Source organism: Octodon degus, unplaced genomic scaffold (assembly GCF_000260255.1).
Source record: "Octodon degus isolate 3935 unplaced genomic scaffold, OctDeg1.0 scaffold00016, whole genome shotgun sequence".
Taxonomy (NCBI): Eukaryota; Metazoa; Chordata; class Mammalia; order Rodentia; family Octodontidae; genus Octodon; species Octodon degus.
In genome coordinates, this window is record NW_004524592.1 from 9,353,359 (window position 1) to 9,376,576 (window position 23,218).

The following is a 23,218-nucleotide window of genomic DNA, read 5'->3' on the forward strand; positions in this document are numbered from 1 at the left end:
TCCTACTCCCACAATTAATTTCCTGTTCATATGGCAGTAAATCTATAGAAATGTAAATCAGATAATGTTTTGATAATCAGCTAATCAGGACTTAATTTACTACAGGAATGAATGCACTTCAGTATCCCTTTTATTTTTTTCTCCACTAATACATTTTAACTGTAGAAATACAGTACTTCATGGGATTAACATGTCTATTAAAAGAGGTTTCATCACTGAAGAAAAGCATTATGCCTACAGAATATGGATCTTGGGGGGCTTGTTGTGTTATTAATGGCTGAATAGGATACCATTTAGGGCACAGCACATGTTCTGAACAGGAGCTGCTCGGTTCAACTTATGAAGGAATACAAGACACAAAGGTAGTATGAGAGTTTAAAGAAAAAAAAGATAGAGGCTGATTTTTTTTTTTATCTTTTTCAGTTTAGACCTCAAATGAGACCATCACAGTCAACAGCAGGGGGATGAGACAAATGTATATTAAACACAGCATTGTATGCGTTCCCATTTCCAAAGATCATAAAAAAAAAGTAGAGGGTTAGGAACATGGCTCCTGGTATTTCTCTGTTCACACACACAAAAAGCCTTCTAAGAACTGGCCCAGTGGCTGGCCCTGCCTCCTCTGCTCCTGGAGCTCCTGTGGAGGAAGCTGACACATTTCCCTGGGTCTTCTCACATCTTGTAACTAGTTAGAGCCACAGCTCCAGCCAGCTTAGTTGTAGGTTTTGAGAAAATTTCAGCTGCCATCCCAGAAAGCGCTAGTGTTCATGGATTATAAATTTGTATTTTTCCAGAGGACCAGTTTGCAGACTGATGACAAACAACAATCAAAGTCACTTTAGCTTCTGTAGCTTCCAAAACACTTCCACTTGCTTCCATCTTATTGCCACGTCCTGTGCCAAGACAGCTAAGCAAGCAGTACCACTATGACCACTCAACTTACACTACCACTAGAGTGGTCATCTTCCCTGGGACATTTGCCCCTTATCATGTGTGCCCACCTCAGCTGTGAATAGAGTTGGTAATTCTGGACGACAGCCTTATCTAGAATGAGCGAAGATAACAAAGACAGTTGGCAAGCTTCCTATGATGCTTAAAATGACTAAGGTGTTCCTTCATACATTTCTAAATGCCACCCACAAAGACATTTTGCTGGCAACTGGGCAGGCACTTCAACAGTCTGCTACAGAATATCTCCCCTGCTCACCCTGCCTCCCACTTCACTGATCTGCCCTTCATGGCAGCTGGGGCCTGAAGGGAAGCCCTTGTTTGACGGTTGTCTTGGGGACCCATGAGGAGCCACTACAGGTCGAGGTCCCCCTGTGCTCCCACAGAGCACTGCTATATCTGAGTAGCCTCGGTGATGAGCACCTACTATGCCCTGGCAGGGCTTCTCAGACTGCTTGCTGAGGGGACTCAAGCTGCCTAGCCCAGCATAGCAACTGCTACATGCACAGTAGCCTACTGTGGAACAATCAAACACAGAGATCCGAAACCCCTACTTCCCTGTCTCCTGCCATCTGTAACAGCAGATTGGGGCAGGGGGGTCGTGCACATAGGACAAATGCAATACACAATGTGTGACTCAGATTGAAGTTAAAACCTTTTACTAGGTTGGCCACTGTTAAGACTTTAATGGTGGCCAAATTTTTATTTCAAAATCCAGACACGTGCCCCTTAAAAAGAAACTGAGACTTGTAGGCAGGTTTGTTTGGTACCAGGAATCAAACTCAGGACCTGTGTTTGCCAGGCAGGCACTTGTGGGGTTTTCTCTTTTTTTTTTTTGAGGCTCAAATGCTTTTTTTTAGGGCATTTCTGGTTTTTTTCAGTAACTGTCTGGGTTCGAACCAAAGAAGCCTGCGTTTGAGGGCTTTGCTTAAGCAGGCACTTAAACAACTGAGCTACTGGGCAGGCCCCCTAGGCAGGCACTTGTGCCACTGAGTGATATTCCTGGCCCTGGTAGGCAGCTTTTTAAAAGCCATGAAGATATGCACTGTACTATGTTGTTCCAATTGTAAGCTTGTAAGATGTCTGGCAAAACACTACCAGAAAAATTATTTCAATTTATTGAGCAGATTATTACAGTAATGACACCCCGAGACTTACAAATCAGTGGTGGGAAATATAAACTGTTAGGGTACAGTTGGACAGGAAGTATTAGTTTTATGCTTATTTCCATTATCTGCATGTAACATTTAAAAATATTTTTTTAAATGTATACTTTATGTAAGCAAATGAAATACTAGAAAACAGAAAGTTCACCAAAACCTTATAAACTCACATGTCCTCAACCGTAATGTCCTTGAGGATCTGGCAGTAGTCCACATTCCACACAGCCTGATCGTCCCAAACCTTGGAGGCAAGAAGAATGGCTCCCAAAACAATTCTTTTCCAGTTAGTGGGGCAAATGTCGATCTCAGCATAAGTTAAAAGCCTTTCTAAGTAAACCTGTAAAAGTAGAGCACTGGTCTTTGATTTTAGTTCAGTTTAAGTGCTACAGTAAGAACTGTTATGAATGACATTTCCTCCACGTTTGACCAAAAAGTAAGTGCCTTTTACTTTTAAAAAAGACCTAGAGATTTTACTCAGCCAAAGCAAGAGGTCAGATTACAGCTGAAAGTCAGACACCTCTGCTGCCCATTCTGCCCACACAAATCCTCAGTCCCGTTTTGGTCCTAAGTGTGACTGCAGACATCTTGGCAAAGGGCATGCTAAAGAGTATACCGCATTAGTGGCACACACACAGAGGGCAGATGCAGCCCAGCGTAGACTGAAGTACTGAGTGAATACCGAGTGTCTCCCCAAGGGCTAGGTATCATACCCAGCTGGTAGTTTCACAGTGGTCTCAGACATCTCATGCTTGAATGTGGAAAAGCCAAGTCACAGCACCTTTTCATCATCTTGTCACAATAACTAAGCCTTCTGTGACACTGCGGAAATGGTGGACAAGAGAGCCTCCCAGTGGCTGCTGAACAGAGCGGCATGACAGGTGCAGATCTATACAGCATTCTCCCAATTCACTGCTTTTATAATGTGAAAAAAGGACAGTCCTTCTTAGAGCCCTTATGTTGCATATCTCTGCCACCAACTTTGTAATTATTCTCTTTGTAATTTTGAACTTTCAATTTGGTTGGTTTTCAGGTTTTTAAGCTGCTAGTCTGTATCCCTGGGCCACCTAAATCCACACACAATTAGTGAGAAAATCTAACAAATTATTTTACATACATCAAATACTGAGTCCATCAACTGGGTGAAATTAACAGCTGAGTGAAGAGAAGAAGCTGTGAGGTGCCATTACTTCAAAAGATACTGCGAAAGTGGGGACGCCATCCTTGGTGTCAGATGGGAGATTGGTTCCAGGACCAAATCTGACCAATAGCAAAACATGCTAGTGCCCAAAACTCTCACTGAATGGCCCAGGATTTGCATGTCACTATGTGCACCCTCCCAAGTCTTCCCTAGGTGACCTGTACTGCCAAATATACTGAAAATTCTATGTACACAGAGTTGTGCTCTTATTTAGGGCATATGAACACAAACTTCCCCCCAAATATTTTCATCCACTGGTTGTCAAAATCATAGAAGCAGAGCCCTCACACAGCAGACTGTATATGTTATCTGAACACTGCATCAAGACAAAATAAAACAGCCCATTTCCAAGACCATTATTTAGGGTCTGAAGAAGGCTGTCCGACAAGTTGTTGAGGTCACACAATCTTCTCCAAAGTCAACTGCTGTCAAAGCCAACAAATATTGAATGTTATACATTCTTGGTGAGATTCTCCTCTCATTCCGCACAATTCAGAACTCTCAAGTATCCTACAAATGAATGTCTCTCACAGGATTCAACACTGTTCTGTATAGAAACAGAAGAACAGTGAAACAACATGGACAATTCCTCAATTACAGGCTACCTTCCAAGTAGGCTTGCTGTGGGCTGACAATGTTTATACCACGTGTCCTGCTGTGCACCTGGAAGAGTTCTCTTCTTCCCATGATGCAACTTGGCAATTTGTGCAGTTGACCTCCTCCCATTTCTGTAGAACATGACTCCTGCAACTGCTGTATCCCCTTCTGAGGACTTTTTCCCTCTCTGCCAGAGACTTTTCCCATTATGAATGTGTTTCTGCTGTCTCCACTTCTGACAAGTCCCAGAATGTGGTTTCTTACTCTGCTCACTACATTGTGCACGCCAGCCCCTCGATAGCCTCTGTTCTTAACTCACTTTCGTCTGCTTGTTGCTACTCTCTCTTGGCTAAAAGTTCTCCTGGGTCATTCAGACTTACAACCCAGAGCCTTCATCCCAACTCTGCGTTCTCCCATCCCTGATAGGTAAAAGACACTGCCATTTGTCTAATTTGCATGAGCCAAAAACCTACATTTGAGTTACGTCACTCAAATTTGTTAGCAATTCCTGTCACCTTGCCCTTTAATGGTGAGCTGATGACTTCTTATCCTGAGCTAGCACCTATCGCTGCTCAGCTGCATCACTGTTGCTCCCCTCCCCTACGCCTCTAATCTGCTTTATTTTGGGGGGGGGTTACTAGGAATCAAATACAGGGGCTTGCACTTGCTATGCAGGTGCTACGAGGCTGAGCTACATTCCTGGCTCCTCTCTTGGCCTCTTATTTAAACCTTAACCAGCTGACTCTTTCCAAAGCAGTAAGGAATTCTGGCCTCAACCACTAACGGTACACTCGTGACGCACACCCTGGCTTCCTCACTTCAGTCAGGCTGCTGTTCACCTCTGAAGTAACTCTTGCTTATTGTTCTAAAATAGAAAACTTTCTGATCACTCTTTAGACCTCTACCCTGATTTACCACTACCTGAAATACTCATCTACTTCAACAAGTATTCAGTGTCTTTTTCACTAGAACAAAAACTCATAAAGGCCAGAACTTTGTTCAACCTGTTCTTTCCTCTACCCCAGCACTATCAGTGATAAGGAGTAGCTTTCCAGTGGGTAGCTATGCATTTCTTGCCATGTTTAGCACTCTAATCATACCCTCTCTTATCTGGCTCTTTTATTGTCCTCTCATTTTCCTCCTATTGCTGTCCCTTTAATGCTGGTGGTGGCTCACAGTGACTCTGTGAGGACTTGCTGCCCACTTTTCATTGTTCATGTTCTCTGCATTTGAACAGTTACTCAACTCCTTTTGGTTGGATTCATGCTCTATACATATCCAAATGGTTACTGGACAATGTACAAGTCTCTTATCTAGATTCTCACTGGATGCTATAGCAGTAGGTACTGACCTAAGTACTCTTTCCCTCCAGGCCATGCAGCTGACTTTCCACTGTGCACCTGCTGGAGGAGGAGTAAAACAAATCTCAACCACTTAAACAGGATTATTCAAATTGATAATCTCCCATTAGGAATTCTGGATGACCTAATGCTAAAGACACACCTATAGCTCAGGAAGCTCACAAAGTCTTTCTAACAACTAGTACTATCATTCTGGGTAACAGACAAACACAGGTCAGCAGGATGCATTAACACCTATAATACTCAGGGCAGAGAACCAAGGGCAGTAATTCTCAATCACAGTACACGTCAGAACTGCCTGGGAACAAATATATCCCGCTGGCACTTAGCTAGAACTGCATGGACTAGTCTGTGTGGACCACATGGTTTTGCTACTGTTGCCCCTCCCCCCCAGCGTGGCCTATGCGAGCACAGGGTACTGCAGTGGGGGGAACTCTCAATTACCTTTAATAGCAATTGTTTTGCAATGAGAAAAGGCAACACTGTAAGCTGTCATGATGAGTACACTCACATGTGTACTTACCTTCCTTTGACAGGTTTCTCTTAAAAGTTCCGATGATAATTTCAAGAACCTACTTTTATTAGAAAAACAAGACCTTACCCTAGGTAGACCAACTGCAAAGCATGCTTGATGAATAAAAAGTATCTTACCAAAGTTACTATTGCACACTCAGCTGTTAGCTGTGCAGCACTAAAGAGAGTGCGAACAAATCTGTAAATAAATTTGTGTTCAGGGTCATGTTTAAAGTACTCCTCTGGAACCTTCTCTCGCTGAAAAAAGAAAGGATACAATATAAGTACCACCAAAGAAAACATTTCACATACTCTTAAGATAAATGGTGGGACCTAGGGCCACACATACAACCACAGTCCCCTAGGACATTACCGAGTGATACCACAACCATCTTAGTTTGTGCTGTCTGTGCAAGGACCAAGTTGCCTAACACACTACTGTACCACCCATCACCATTAAAGAAAAATACATTTCAGAAAATAAACTGGAGTTCATTTCCATTTTCCCTACAGAATTCTCAAATTCATTTTTAGATTGAAAAGTCTTGTTTCTCTGTAACTATTCTTCTGCTGATTAATGCCAATGCAAACCCAAATAAAACACAACTCATCAAGAGAACAATACAACCCTCAAAGTGACACTTACTGTGAGTGGATGTGACCGCTCATCAAAAATATCCAGGGATCTATTTGCATCTCTGTAAAGTAAGAATGCACATTTAAAAATTAATTCAGGAACCATTAATATCTTAGTAAAAATCTTAGGGTTAGAGACGGATGGAGGGAGAAGCCTAACCTTCAATAAAGGAAACAGTTTCACAATATCTACTCCTAAATTCTGGCCTTAAGACTCCTTTTTACTCAGTGCATCAAGTACTATGAAACTTTTCCTACAATAACCAGCTATAAGTAATGACTCAAACTAGCAACACTACTGAACCAAATACAGCTTTACTCCTTTCACAAGGCAGCGATGATGGGCAATCAGGGCTTCAAAGCTCTTAACATATGTGAATGAGATCCAGGTTTCCCAAGTTTCCCCTCTCTTTAGTGTTCTATGCTTTTATCATGTATTTCTTATTTTTATTAGTATATAAAAATTTAGCTGCTTCTCTATTTTAAAAGAGATCAGCCTTAAAAATTCATTAAAGTATTACTTTCATTTAAACCAGTGGTTCTGAGATCCCTTAAGACTTTCATTCAGGATTATGCATATGGTCAAACTATTAAGACATTACTACACTTATTTTCCCTTTTTGGATGTATGTAGAAAAGCAAAAATGAACAAATTTTATTTTGCAGCATGAATCAAGACTAAAGTACATTATACTAGTAATCCTTCCTTTTTTCAGTGTGACTTGTACTTATAAAAAAAAGAGGGCTACCCAAATAGCTCAGCAGATTAAAGCGCCTGCTTAGGCAGATGCAGGGGCCGGGGTCCAACCCACCACCGCATGCCATGCTGGCCCTGCCCCCAGGGTGCGCTAAGACAGAGACTGGGCATGCCTATAATCCTAGCTCTTGGGAGTGGAACACAGGCAGATGACTATGAGTTCGATCTATTTAGTGAGACCCTATACTAAAATACAAAAAAAAAAAAAAAAAAAAGAGCCAGACATAGTGGCACTCTACCCTGGCAGAGGCTGAGGCAGTAGTACTGCCATGGATTTCAAGGCCAGCCTAGCCTACATAGTTAGTTCAAGGTCAGCCTGAATTACAGCATAATACATTACCTCAACAACCCCCTACAAAAGAAAAAATGCAGAACAAAAACAGGCCTTGCTTCTTTGACTAAGCAGCAAAAACTAATGCTAGTAAATCTTGACTCTTCAATACTCTTAAGGAAGTGCGAAGTTCACATGAACCACTTACATATAGTTAAGTACAGTTGTTAAGAGCATTTGCGATTTAGCTGTGAGCTGAACAAGCTACTTATTACAGAATACTATTGAACATAAAGGGCCTGTCGAAGGAAAAATAACCTCTATTTGTTATCACTGACAAAATTCAATTTGTCAAGCTAAAAAAAAACTCCAAAACTTAAGATTTTTGGAAAACCGGTACTTTCTGCTCTGCATTTGACAGCTTCTCAATACTGAAGGACTTTTTTTTTTTTTTTTTTTTTTTCTCCCAGTACCTGGGATTGACCTCATGGAGGACTTTTTAATAAAACTGGTGGCAATACTAACAAAAGTGAGTTTTGACATTATAAAGAAATGACAACCAATATTGTCCAAAATGACCAATGCATATTATAAAATCATGTACTGGTAAAAAAAAAAAAAATCTACAAATTGTGTAAGATACAGTAGATCAATGAGTATTAATAAAACAAGTTCAGTGACACAATTTTGAAATTCCACTGTAATTTCTAAAACTAACCTTTGTGGTATTTAATAGAATAGTAAGGAATATCCACAATTATCTGAAAGGTTCAAAAATATTGTTTTAGGGCCTGCCAGATAGCTCAGTGGACTAAAGTGCCTGCCTAGGCAGATCACAGGGACCAGGGTTCAATCCCCAGCCCCACAAGCTGTACTGATTCCAGCCCTGGGGCGTACTCAAGACAGCAATTGAGACTGGGCATGATGGCACACACCTGTAATCCCAGCACTGGGGAGGCTGAGACAAGAGGATCACTATGAGTCCAAACTACATAGTGAGACCCTGTATCAACAAATAAATTTTTAAAGATATTTATGTTAACAAGGTGGCTCATAATGGGGCGTGGACTATGTCCCACAATGGACAGGTTTGGTTGCCATAACACACAAGAAAATGCCACCAGCATCTAGTAGGCAGAGAACATGACACTGTTAACATCCTATAGTGCTACCACAATAGAGTTACCTAGTTCAAAACAGGAAGGTATCAAGGATAAGAACCCAGAGTTAACATGCCACATGTATACACATATATGAAATTATAATTTCTAATTAATATCTAATTTCAGTATTAATTTCTAAAACAGTAAACATTAATATAATCCACAGAAACAAATATTCTTTGGGATCTTCACAACCTTAAAACATTTTAAAAGAGACCTAATTATAACAACAACAAACTTAGGTGACTTGAGTACTAGAATAAAATCACTCATAAAATTACAATAAAAAGAACTGTAGCAAAACCACAGTATGATCATTTTAAAAATCACATTAAAGTGACACTATGAGTCTATAGTTATGATCTAATACTATAGCTGGTATCATGCAAATTAGCTGGAATAACAAGACAGGTTTTTACAAAGCTCACCTGTTCTTTATGTGGTAATATATTGCTAAGGTCACACTGTAGAAGGAAAAAAAAAATTTTTGTAACAAATGTTTTTATCACGTGTTAGGCCTGAAGGGATCTGGGGGGTCTCCTCAGCATCCCTGAAATCCTCCAGTTCACAGCAGCACCATATGGGTATTTTCCCTTGTTTTAGCTTTTTTTGTTCTTTGACATGTAGCAAAAATAAACCAAAGATGCTAAGTGATGTGCTATGAGAAGACCTGTTTCTGTAGGTTAGAACATAACGCTGCATATTTCCCCTTCATTTGCCTTTCTACCCATAAACCTCCAACCCTGCACACATTCAGACAGCTATCTGTACATACACTTACTTTTAAGCCACACAGTCTTTTTTAAAAAGTAGTTGGCCCTACATTTCAGTTCATTTAGTTCATTATTTCACCTACCCACCATTTTCATTACCTCGCTCAAAAATAAATGAAACTGCTATACATCAAGAAATGTAATTTAAAATCACTTTTGCATGATTATTAGAAAATTTATTAGTAAGTATAAGTGCCTACAAACTGTAAGTCAAGCTGCCCTGAAATAATCAGTGACAACAATGCACCATAACTACTGAGTATAACACTGACAGACATTTCAAGTGAAATGAACTGAACTATTAGTGAACAGACACAACTCTCCAGCCCTCACATTACAGCTTCCCCAATAATGCACATATGTTGTGTGTCAGGGAACAAGGGGTTCTCTGAGGTGCGTTATATGCTTCCATTCGCCCTTGCTGTCAAAAATGAAGGTCAAAATAATTGAGGGAAGGCAAATCTGAATTTTAGAAGTATATACAGTATTTTAGATTTTAAAATTCAAAAAGTTATTACCGACAAAGATGGATACTTCTATAGTGTTTCAATTTTGTCTCTAAATTGAGTTTAAAACCACAGAATTTGACTTTGTGTGCTGAAGAGGACCACCAAGTCTTACATGACACTTCATCCAACAATCCATCTTACAGAGAAGGGAACCAAGGCTTGAAGCTGCCTCGCCCAAGGCCCCACCAAATGGAGCGGCTCTCCCCGCATGTAAGCAGTGGAACCACTGGAGGAGCTTCACTATCGGCCTATCTTGACCTTGACACATGCTGACAGATGGACACTGGGCGTGACCTGGGCGCCAAGATTGTTTCCTGCAGGACCCCAACATGCAGCCAAGTTCGGGAATGACTTAAGAGTTAACATTATAATCACTCCAAATGCTTTCATCTAAACAATTACACCTCATCTTCATCCCTAACTTCCTAGGAGGCTTGTGAATGCCTATAGATGGAAGAGAAGATGAAGGTGGAAAAAAATGCATGTGTCTGGAGACGTGCAGTATTTTGGAAATGCTGCATAATTCTAGTAAGTTTTACCTACTTAAAACATTGCACTATTATCTCATGGCATTAAAAGAATCTTCTCTAGAAGTAAATCTGCCTATTAGAGAACATTTAACCAATAATGAATATACTAAAAGATTATTTTTAAAAATATACTGAAAACAAAGTAAACTTTTAGTTACTGTAAGTTTCTAGAAAATAAAATAAGGTGGGGGGATATGAAGCTCATTTGCTTGAGGAAGATTACTCTTTAGAACTACATGTTGAATTATACACTGAAGCATCACGGTGTTTTGAATTTAAAAGCAGCTGAGGACCTTTATTCAAATAGAGTGGTTTTTTACTCATGGACTTAGGGCCTTGGCTGAATATAAACATCAGTGATTACTTGACAGGTGCCAAATCTTGGGACTTTAGAAAGGCTCAGTTTTGTTGAAACACAATTCAATTCAACTAGTATAAATTTGAGAGGAAAGTTACATTACTTTGAGTGTGAATGTGTAGTTCTTAATAGAAGTTATCAGTAATTTAAATGAGCTAAAAATTAAAAAGCTGACATATTAGAAACAAAATTAGGTTTATAAGCTAATTATATTTTCTACTTTAAGTTAGGGACAAAGAATATTAATATTCTAAAAAAGCATTTGTGACCTGTCTTCTGATAATCAACGTTCATAACCCAAGGAGACATTAATAATGTTCCCTGGACAACTCTCATGTGGCGGGGAAGCCGTACACTTGTTTTTCACTTTAATAAGCTTAAAAGGTTCCTGTCAGGACATTCTGATAACGCATCTCCAGTTGTGACCCATGTTCACCTGCGATGGGGAACAATCCAAACACAGATATGCTATAGTACCAGCAGAGGACCAGCTGTCCCTAGTTCAAGTGATTCCCAAAGTGATGAAAACTGCTTTAGGCCCTCAGCTTCACAGAATGACTTGGTTTCTACAAACACCCAATAAAAAGCACTTCTTATTGTGTTCAACAGTGTCTCAACAACATAAATGCATCAAATAAAGAGGTATACCATTCTTGGGATTCCTCATCTGCTAACTGGCTTTCCCTTGCACCATGCAGTCTGAGATTAAAATGAAGGCTGAAAAATCACATTTGGCCCCAACTTCTTAAACCGAGTGCTGAGAAGGATAGTCAAATGGCTGAAAGCACCAAGGATGGCTGGAATGCTTTTTGGCAGAAGGGGGTCTGTCACTTAGCCCTTGGCAACCTAGTTGTACTCACCATTTTATTGTGGTTCTAAGATTAGGCTGGCTGACTGTGCTGTCATCTAGAAATATTGTTGAGCATGAGCTATACTTTTTAGTAAGCTGCCCTGGAGATACCTGAAGGGGAAGGGAAATAGAAGAAAATGTCACAGTAAGTTAAACCTAAAAAATGTGTCTTTTTCCCTGGGTTAAAATGTCAAACGATAAAGCATTAAGATATTTCTTACACTGCATGAGCTGCCTGAGTGAGATTCCATGTGTGCCTCTACAGGAATGCACTGGAGGCTCTTGACCTCCACAGGTGGTGGTTGAGGTATGGGTTATAAAATGCTGCCCTTAATCAAACCTGGCAAGCATCTATTATGAATTCCCTTTACAAGTATCATAAAATGTTTAAAATAAGTTATTGCTGTTCTTCTCTTAATACAAAGTAGCCAAGACTTTCTATTTCTACTGTTTGGTAACTAGCATAAGATATAATGTCTTATATTACTGGTAGAAGAGCACTTTACTGAAGCAAGTAAAAGCCTAATACTTAACCTGCTGATACTACATGAGATGACACAAGTGCGTTAGAGTTAAAGGCTCTGTGTAGTAGGGCTGCTCAATCACTTATAAAGCACAGGCCACAGGTTCCTCCAGGCCTTTTCCCTTGGGTGGAGGGTAACATTACTACTTTTTAAAAGATTCTCTCAAAAACAAAATAGATGACAGAAACAACTTTGGAAACTCAACCTTCACTTCACGTTTAACTAGACTATCATTACATTACTCAAATGAAAACCTCAGCCTTCCCGCCTCAAGCATGCACTCTCTGTTTAGAGTGCCTTTTCATACTCCCTGTCCCAGAAGCTTGACCCCACTACCTTTCGGGACCCCTCTCCTAGCAGCCACAGCACAGAACTTTCCCCTTTGCTGAAAATTTATCCTCCAGCTCACCATCATAACAGGACATCAACTGCCTGCTGTGGAGTATCCTCCCCATAAAAAACTAAGCTTCTCCAGAGAAGGGAGGATTCTTACTGCTCTACCTCCTGCTGCTGAGCACAGAATACAGGACAAACCAGGAGTTTCACAAATTATTAAGAATCAATTACAATTTGGAAGGCAAGTCAGCCTACAGATACCTATCAGTTTAGCTGCGGTGGTTGCAACGAACTTCTTCAGCCCTCTAAAGAATAAACTATCTTTAAAACACTTTAGAAGTATCCATTTATTTGCAAAGAATAAAATAATATAACAATAGTCAAATACTGGAACACCCTAACCTATGTTACAATTTTTTCCTTAAAAGCTAATACCAAATCTTGTCTGAATAGCTCAAGATTAATAGCAACATTCTTTAAAACCACAGAATTAGCAAAAATTTTAAAGTTCTAAAAAAAAAAAAAGCCAACCCAACTAATTCAGATGAGCCTTCCTTCATCCTATTAAAACAATGTTTTCCCTCCTGCTATCACTCTCTCCCATTAGTATTCTCCACCGACATACAAAAGATGAGGCAGACAAGAAATCTGGTTAGAAGCACACTGCAGGCAATCACCGCCAAGAGCCTGTGGTCAGGATGCCTGCTCAGCCCTGTTTGTCTCAGCTGCCTTCATTGTAAGGCCACTTAATTCTTATGAATAGAAAGACCCAGATGTATTTTTTGGAAAGTGTGACTATTTGGGGAGCTAAATTCCTCCCTTCAAGTGACAAATATTTTAACTGTACCTAAACTCTGATTCTTAAACTACTTAGTCAAGGTATACAGATTTCATTAACCATGTTAATGTGTATACTTTCATAATTTCAAAAAACAAAAAGTGATTTATTCAAATATTTTTATTAAATATGCAAGAGATATTTTTAAGTTCACTAGTACGGATGGAATATCTTAAATTCAAATTGTTCAAGATCTGAAGTGCTCAGAATTTTTTAAAAAAAACAATATTGGGGATGGGATCTACCTAAGTCTAAACACAAAATTCCTTATGCTTTCATATGTATCTTATATGCAGAGCCTAAAGGTAATTTATATAGTATTTTCAGCAAAGTCGTCACATGACGGTCAGCTGGGAATTTTCAATCTGCAGTGGCAGGTTAGCACTCAAAAAGCTTTAGATTTCTGGAGGATTCTGGATTTGTAAATTAGGGGTATTCATACTATATTACAGGTAACATGGTATATATTCTCCATCACTAACAAAAATCAATGCTAATGAAAAATCTCTGTGGGGATAAAAAGAACAGTGGAAATGAGTCAAAATCTAGACTAGCTGGTATAGCTTTACGTGATAATTTTGCCCATTTTCCTTTAGTTACTACTGCCCTATTATGGATGTACACTGGCTTTCTTTGAAAATATTGGTGTTTTTAGTGAGATGTGGTTTCACAGTCCTACAGAAGTTCATTTAGAGAACCGACAACCTCCTAGACTCAGCCAAAGAAACACTGAGCACATCCCTATTAAGTCAGGCTTCCTCTCATCTCAGAGAAAGTCACTGTCACATACTCCCTGCTCACTCATTAAGGTGTTCAGAAAAGCTGACCATAGACTCTTTGCTCAGCAACATGCAGCAGGGGACAGGCACAATGGTCACTTTAGCTATTCTAACTTTTCAATCTTGAGACCAGAGGATGGCAAAATTAAGCCTCATAGCAAAGGTCAGGAAATAGCTGCTAACAAGTCTTTCCCTTCATCTTGCTTAAAAGTTAAAGCAATCTCCTTTTATGGTTAAAAGCTTACCATTGCTGGATCACAACCTTAAAAAAAATAAACTGACAAACATAAGGCTATACAATGCAAATATTAAAAAGAACAGCAAAAACAACACTGGCAGGTGGTTATTAAAATAGAGACAGAGTAATATTTATCTTCATTCAGTCAGTATAAATGATAGAGTATGGAATTTTGCAATCTTTACAGGAAAGGAAAGGGGATACTTATAGACTTACAGTCAAATGACAGTAACTAGGAAAATCACATCTAGCATCTACTAGGTTATAACTAGGTTATAACCCCAATCTTAGCAGTAAAGTGAATACTTGCTGAAATCCTCTCCTCACCCCTGACTTTTCCCAATATGCCTACTTGCTTCTATTTTAACCTATTAAAACAATAAGACATTCACTTTTCTCTCTCTTTTTTTTTTTAGCAAGATAAATGCTGGATGTTTTTTAAAGAATTAATGATTCAATTAACTTGAAACTCTCCAGCGCTCTACACATGGAAACTGTTCCATCTGCGTTTCACAATGCTGGGACACTATGGCAAGATGCGTGGTTTGAACAGTATTCTTCAGACCTTAGTATATGCTAATTAGAGGTGTAGTTTACAGACTCTTGGTTAATATCATTGAGTGATGTTGAATTTAAACTAAGATTTACTCTTTAAGGTTCTACATTCATCCGTGTTCATTTTAACACGGTGGACTGACCACAAATATTTCACCTTCTTCCTGAAATCATAAAATAAGTGCTATATGCAGGTCAAGAGAGAGGCTTGACAGTTTTAATGTTTGAAAGGTAAAAAGCAGATAAAGGGCTGGAAGACTATGGAAGAACCATGGAAGCAAACTCTGGTGGCTATGAAAGGTGACTGGGACAGGAACAGCCTGTCAGCTTGTCTTGCAGAATGCAGAGCAGGCTCCCAACTCCAAAGCACACAGGAGCTTGGAGTGAAACACAAGCAAAGGGGAGGAAGGTGGGTGGAAATCTGTGGGTACAGCCCAAGCCCATCCATCCTCCACCTGTAAGGCATTGAGGTATTCACGCTACAGAGATATTAAACTTGACTTATTGCTGGGTCTAGATATACCAGTCTCAGGTGTACCAGGACTGAAAGCTAGAAAATAAGAGGAAAGAGACTGTATACTGTGCACTGGAACACTACCTCCTTTCAAATTTCTGGAAAGCAAGCAGTCCCAACTTGTGCTCCGCAGACAGGAGACTGAGAGCTCATTCTGATGAGTTCTGTCCCAGAGAAGACACTGAGGGTCCACAAATGCAAAGCTGGCTTTGCCTTCAAACCCTCACTGTGAGACACATCAGTTAACAAATGTCCTGCTCATATACGGTACTTCTGATCAGAGAACACAAGGGACAGCCATATATTTGAGGGATGCCTCAAACAAAGAGGGCAGACAACAGGAAAAAGGAATTTGTGCGAGTGCTAACAATTCAGGAACAAATGAAAAGTAAAACAAAAACAAAAACAAAAACTCAACAGAAGGGCTAAAACATAGAATCAAGGACTCCCTAAAAAATAGAATAACTACCAAATAAGAATGGGGAGAAACTTGACATTGGTGTAAAAATATTGGCCTAAGAGGCTCAATATCTAAATAAAATGACAAGGGGAAAAAAAAAATCAAGAATTTTATTTATTTTTTAAATACTCTCTAGAAGAGAATCTGCAGATCTAATAGACCAAATTGGATTTAAAGGTCCACAATAAACTGTCATGAAATTCTAGCGTTCCAGAGGTAGAGAAGATATCAAGTTTCCAGAAAGAGGGTGGAGGAAATGACTATACCTATTAGGTACACTGTATCATACAGTGGCAACAGATTTAATAGCAACACTGAAATCAGAGGAACATTATGAAAATTAGTTTCAACTTACAAATTACTCTTTACCAAATAGGAGGGGTTTCCCAACAAGCTAGATAGATAAAATAATCCATATACCTTTCCTGAGAACATGTGCTCCTCAGGAGGCTTCCAAAGGAACACTCAGGAGGACTGCTCTGGATTCAAGACCAGCCTGAACTACACAGTGAGACCCTCTCTCCAAACACAAACAAAATATGCTCTCATTAAAAAAAAGGCATGTAGCCAGACAGGAGAAACTGAATCTATGACACAAAGAATCCAACACAAGAGTATAGTTATGTGAGATCCCAGATGACCTCAAAGAGATATCCCAGAGAAAGAGCAGAACTGGGGGCCAGGGAGACAGCTCAGTAGAATAAGTGGTTGCCTGGCAAGTGCAGGGGTCCTGAGTTCAATGCCCAGTACTGAAAAAAAAAAAACAACAAAAAAAAAAGAAAGAAAAAAAGAAAGGAAAGAAAAAAAAAAAAAAAACAAAGGCGAAAGAACAGACCTAAGAACAAAACAAACATACTGGAGTACAAGGACAGAAGGCCAAGGAAGGCTGCCACCAGTAGAAAAATGAAAACACATGTTTTAAGAGATGGAAAATATTTTTGATAGGCATGTGACAAATGTTATAGCATTTTGGGGGAAAAACAGCTGTTAAAAAACAGACAAGTGTGGGCCTGGTGAGATAGCTCAATAGACTAAAGTGCCTGCTTAGGCAAGCACAGGGACCAAGGTTCGATCCTGGGCACCACATTCTGCGCCAGCCCCACTCCCAGGGCAGGCTAAGCCATGCCCCCACACACACCAAAAAGAAAACAGACATGTGAAAATTGGAAATTAATCCATAAAAAAGAACAAATGTGAAATGGGAGACCTGCCAGGGACTTACTTATTGTACTCAACTACGTGATCTTATGTTGGCTAGGAGAAGGAGGATTATGTAGGAGGACAGAAGCACTTGGACTGCAGAAATATTTCACGAGGAAGAATTAAGGGTGCACAAGGAGGCAGCACAAAGAAATACACAACTCAGCAGCAGATGGTCATAAAGTAAATATCAATTAGTGATTTAATTAAAAATTGATACTGCCAAAGAACCGAAGTAAGGCCACAATGGAATGAGGGCACTCATGTTCACCTGTAACAGAAAACCAACAGAACTAAAAAGTGAATTTATTACATAGTTTACTTTGAAAAGAAAGACTAAAAAATTAGGGTAAAAAATTTCAAGCACATCTTTATAGTCATCTTATTGATATTTAACTTAAATGCCAGAATGAACCCTTAAAAAATGTACATTACTAAGTCAAAGACTTTCCTAAGTATAATATTTAGGAAAAAGGAGATTTAGAAAATCCACAAAAGAGGTTCATAATAACAGAACTAGATTCCCATTATAATTTTTAGAAATCATGACAGAGAGATATACTTTTAATTTAATTATATTAATTATAATAGTTCTAATATACAAATTGTTAATTTTTAACTTTTGAATTGTTTACTTACATGGTTTAAATGGTTGCTCTTCCTCTTTTCACGCACTATGAATAAAAAAAATTAACTGATCAATTCTATATAAAATGTTATAGAAAAATAAAAGTAGATACTAATTATCTGACATATTATCAATATGCAAAATGAGATAAAACTCCATTTTTTAAAGATAATTTCTAACAAAATAATTTAAATCACTGGGAAAATTAGCTTCATAAAATTCAAATCAGGATTATTTTTATCTTTTTTACGTAACAGGTAATATTAGGTAGAAATGAGGAAACATACACACACACACACATATACATACACACACAAAAGTACAAAATAAAGTGGACTAGGTGAGAAATTTAACTAAAAAGAGTTCACTCACCTACTGCACACCTGAACAATTACACAGACTTTACCAAATAGAGTATTTTCTAATTCTACATTCCTATGCACTTTAATTACCAGCATCCAATGGTAGACATCTCTGAGAAACACTATCTGGCCAGTCACCAATTTCTGCCCACCAAATCCCCGGGAGTGTCCTGAATCACCTACTGGCAATGGACTAAAACGTGTTACTGAAAAAAATTAATGGATCTTTAGACAACTGAAAGGCAACTTTTATCTTAAATTTAAGTTGTTAAATGAGTGTGATAATTTAATTGAACGCTGTATCTAAAGCACACAGATTAATTTTGCTCTAACAAAGACCAGAACAGCAAATGCTGAAGAGACTTGGGCCACGCTGCCTCCTGGCGCTAGAAGGCACTGTAGGCACACATTCCTTTCCAATGAAGCCAGGCACAAGGCACAGCTTTCAGGGTCTCCTCACACTCCAGCTGAGAAGCTATCACTTTTGAAGCAACCGAGTAACAGAACAGTGCTAACCGGAACCAGCTGAACACAGGCCAAAGTACACATAAACTATGAAAGTGCAGGTAAGAAACCTTCAGTTTTTACTGTGCTGCATTACTACAAATATCATTATAGAATGCTCACTTCTTAAATTCCTGCTATAATCAACTAAAATGTGATCATGTACGGATTTTCAAGGGGAAAAAAGATTTTAACCAAACATTAAGAAAAAAGAGCAGAGGTGCACAAAAATCATACAGTTCTGATTCTCACTCTAAAACTAGCAGAACACAGAAAATGAACACCAGAGTTTCACACACTGGCTAACTTAGGAACTACTCGTGGGCTATTGCGTATGCTCTGATTTTCATTACATTAGGATGCAGTTTTGGGTAGCTTAAAAGTTCTGAGTAACATACATGAGGATGTGAGATAGGTTCACTTGGTTAGAGCACTGTATAATAAAGCAAGGTCAAATATCCCTGATTCAATCCATATATATATATATATATATATATATATCCGATTTTTAAAATCTAAACACATGAACACCTGATGCAGTCTAACTTATCATGTGTCTTTAAGACAAGCTCTATGGAACAAGTAGAAAAAGGCCAAACAGTACAGAGTAAGTCCATGACCACTTACAAATCATGTAGTCCACTACTGTAGTGATAAAGAGCTGTGAAAATGTATAAACAAGAAAGCCACATGTTCTCACTACAAGAGCGACAGTTAAAAGAGAATAATTATCACCTATTAAAATTAATGAATGGATGAAAAGGTGAATAATTTAAATCGACGTCTGAGTTCTTCAAAATATTTTCCAAAGTATATCACATAAAATATAGTTTTAACCTTATGCTTGATGGGAAAAACATGTCTTACCATCCGTCTGAGATTTGCTCAGGAAAATTGTGCTTGCCCTTGGATGGTCAGAAGGGTTTGATTCCAAAGCTAAATCTATAGAGGAGGAAAACAAGATGTGATCATTTAGTTCACAATAAAAATGTTGATGGTTTTAAAATAGCCACACAACAGCTTTAATCACTTTTAACAGTACTTGGAAAAAGATTTAGTTATAAAATAAAGGCAACATATAGAAACTCTATTGTGGAAGTGTAAAACTGTATACATGTAGAATAAAAGCAGGCTCTAAGACTTTTTAAAAGTTGTATCAAAATAATCTAATGCAACTTTTCAATACATCGAGTGAACATATGTCCTCCCTCTTATTTATCCAGTAGAAACTTAAATGCACTCCTCTGTGCTGGTATTTCTACCTCATTTCAGGAACAATCTCAAACAGCTACTGATGCCCTGACCAATTTTTTTTGGGGGGTGGGGCGTATCTCATCATGGCAGATTTTAAGGCCTACATAAAATTTCCAAATTATACAAATACTCCCATAACAAACTGGTTTTCTGCCAGGCATGGTGGTGCACACTTGAAATCCTAGCACTCAAGAGGCTGAGGCAGAAAGATCACTGTGAGTTCCAAGTCAAACAAAACAAAACAATAAGAAAGATACAAACATGTCTGTCTTTCATTTCCAAGGCTAAACTCTCATTTCTTTTGTTCTACAGTACCCCTTGGGACTAAAGTGAGATAGAAAATCTATTTGGTTAAGACTACAAAACAGATTCTCAAATAATATAATAAACATTTTGCCATTACACGGGATAGTGAAAGTTATCTCAAGCCAGTAGTATCGTAAGCAATTTTGTAAGACACAGGATAAAGATCTAGATTGAACAATGGTTTAACAATACTTGTCAATAATTGTTCTATTTCTTGAAAGGGGATTCGGTCATCAAATCACAACATACTATACATATCTTACAAAATCAAAATGCACAGATATAAACCAGTGTTAAAAGGACTCACACAAAAAGTATTTTAAAAGTTGTTTTACATCTCTGAGAAGATGAGGCAATGTTAGCTATGAGAAAAACAAAATACTGTGTGCACAATGTGATTGGCAGAGGCTTTTTCAGCTGTCTCTGACCAAAAGCTTCTGAAAGGACTTAGGACTACCTCCAACCAAAAATGAAGCAAATACATTGCCACTTGAGTTTCAAATGATACTAAACTATCAGAAAACAGCTTATAAAAGAGCCACAGTACGTAATTCAAAATTATAATTGAAATTCAAGAAAACTAAGTTTCAGATTCAGAGCAGAAAGCTTACAACATGCACATACACCTCCCAACTGAAGATGTTCTACTATGAAGCTAAAAACAAAATTCAAGAAGGCTGGAATAAAATAAAGGACAGCACACACACACACAAAAAGGAAACATAGGCTCACTCTGACAGTCTGGCCTTCCTTTCACCCAAAGTTTTAGGTTGGGTATGTGACCCAGAGCTAGCCAATCAACTGCAGCTCTCTTGAGATTTCCCAAGAACCAGAAGAGAAAAGCAGAGCTAGCCTGGCGACCAACTAAGAGCTGCCAGTGGCTAACTAACTTTACCATCATGAAAGGAAAGTTTTTCAGGAGACATGAACAGAGGGAAAAAGGACTGAGGTAGATCTAGAGGTCATTTCATTTCTGGGTCAAGTTGTACCTGAATGACTTGTGAACTCTTTGCTTATACAAGTCTACTTTGAAATAGTTCTTCTTCAATCTATAAGAGATCTGGTTATTCAGCAGTACTGATGATCACAGTCAAGGTAGAGGTAGCCAAATGTTCACTGAACGAACACCAGGAACAGACAAAACATGCTTTAAAAACTATCAGGACAAGCAATCGCTACTTTTAGTTTCTTTTCTTATGCATGTTTTAAAAATAGCTCTTGGAGAATTAAAATCATCATATCACACTGATATATGCACACCCATGTTTACAGTGGCATAGATTATAATAACTAAATCTTGGGACCAACCCAAATGCCAATCAACCAAGTAATGGATTTAAAAAAGATGTGCTTGTTTTAATACAATGGAGTACTACACAGTCATAAAGAATGATAAATTTCAGACATTTCTAGGTAAATGGATGCACCTTGAGACCATATTCTTAAACGAAATATATCAGACACACATGTATAAATCCTGCATTGTTTCTTTGGTGCGAGAATTCAAGAGTAAATAAGGATCAAACTGTGTAATAGGTATAGTGAAATAGGAAGAAATGGTTTAAAAGAAAGTGGAACTCCTAGAGAGGGGGTAGAAGGGAAAGGGAAAAATGATAAAAGGATAAAATGGAAACAAAGCTTTACAAATGAGGAGAGAAAGAATGGTTGCATGGGATGGGATTAGACAAAAACAAGAAAACAAGATACATCAATTTGTACTATACATCAATTTGTATAGGTACAAATTTCCTATGACGAATATGATCACTGTGTACATCTAAATTATACCAATAAACTTAATCGAGGATACAGCTCAGAGGTAAAGCATTTGCCTACTATACACAATGTCCTGAGGGTGACCTCCAATACTGCAACCAAAAAAAGCACCAAAAACATCCCCAAAGCATAACAAAAACCCTTATTAGTATACAATTTATATCCTATTAGAGAAAAATAAGCTCTTCCCTTTCCAACATATTTACTATTTAATTAATGTATAGTGATGCAGCAAGTGTTACTTCTATACTTAATAATCCCCTATCTGTTTGGGAATGTAGGCTTCTAGAAAGTTCCAAGAAAAATCATCAAGTAAATAGAATTTTTAAATTATTTTTTCCTTCAGAAAATATTTTCAAAAGTGAAGATATGACACCAAAAGGTAGGACTGATTTAACTGTTTGATATACAGTGCTAAGACACTGGATGGTGCCTAAAGCACATTAGGGTATTGCTACCAACTGTACCAGTTTTAACTTCTATCTGAGCTTTGAATACTCTAACTGCCTGCTGATGTGAATGACAAACCTCAATGTGGGTGTAGTCTGCATATATTGAACTATACAGTTTAATCACTCTTCTGTAATTAATATTTTTACTTTGGTGATTTTTATGTCACTGTGTGTGCTGCAGATACTGCATCCACTAGAGCTTTAACAGTGTCATTTGTATACTGTTTTCAGAAAAGACTTATTTTGCTCGTAGCCACTAGTTTTCTTTATAACTTCTACTTTCAGCTATTGATAAATACAACACATTGCAATTTTATAGAATGGACATTTAAGCCATTAGGCAGTAAATGCATACACATTATTATCATTTCTGCACTCTCCATGAACTATTTCTAAGAACCTAAGGAGACTGATGAATCATTCCATTGTATTTTCATTACTGTGAGATTATCAACTAATGAGCAAGGCATTAGGCCCTATAAACATGGATGCATACACAGACATTTAAAGAGATGTCAAGGGGCCAGGGAGATGGCTCAGTAGAATAAGCACTTCCCTGGCAAGCGCAAGGGTCTGAGTTCAATCCCCAGTTCCGCCAAAAAAAAAAAAAAAAGAAGTCAAGAGAATAAAAACATCAATTACCATTCATCATTTATGTGAAGGCTTTAAAAATGTTAAACCCTAACAGTATTTTATTTAAACCAGGAAAATATTCTTCATCTCATGATTCAGGATTATGATTAAAACTCCATTGTAAGATCCACCCCTTTTCTTATTAGTTTAAATTGCAATTTTGCAATTTAATTTGACATCTTACTGGACTGGTATAGAAAAACAAAACTTAAAAATTTAAAATCCATTCTTA

General features: G+C 38.3%; 1 protein-coding gene across 2 annotated transcripts in view; it reads right to left on the reverse strand.

The window, feature by feature from the left end:
* The window catches only part of Ccnyl1 (cyclin Y like 1), a 34,068-nt gene that overhangs the window by 4,856 nt on the left and 5,994 nt on the right, over window positions 1–23,218 (reverse strand). The window contains exons 2-8 of one of the 2 annotated variants that reach the window (XM_004626627.2): window positions 19,433–19,507; window positions 17,711–17,745; window positions 11,638–11,738; window positions 9,036–9,071; window positions 6,427–6,478; window positions 5,919–6,038; window positions 2,282–2,448 (exon numbers count right to left, since the gene is read on the reverse strand). In XM_004626627.2, the coding sequence (XP_004626684.1) occupies window positions 2,282–2,448; window positions 5,919–6,038; window positions 6,427–6,478; window positions 9,036–9,071; window positions 11,638–11,738; window positions 17,711–17,745; window positions 19,433–19,507 (586 nt within the window). The remainder of the gene's footprint in view (window positions 1–2,281; window positions 2,449–5,918; window positions 6,039–6,426; window positions 6,479–9,035; window positions 9,072–11,637; window positions 11,739–17,710; window positions 17,746–19,432; window positions 19,508–23,218) is intronic. The other variant, XM_004626628.2, reaches the window with a different exon arrangement.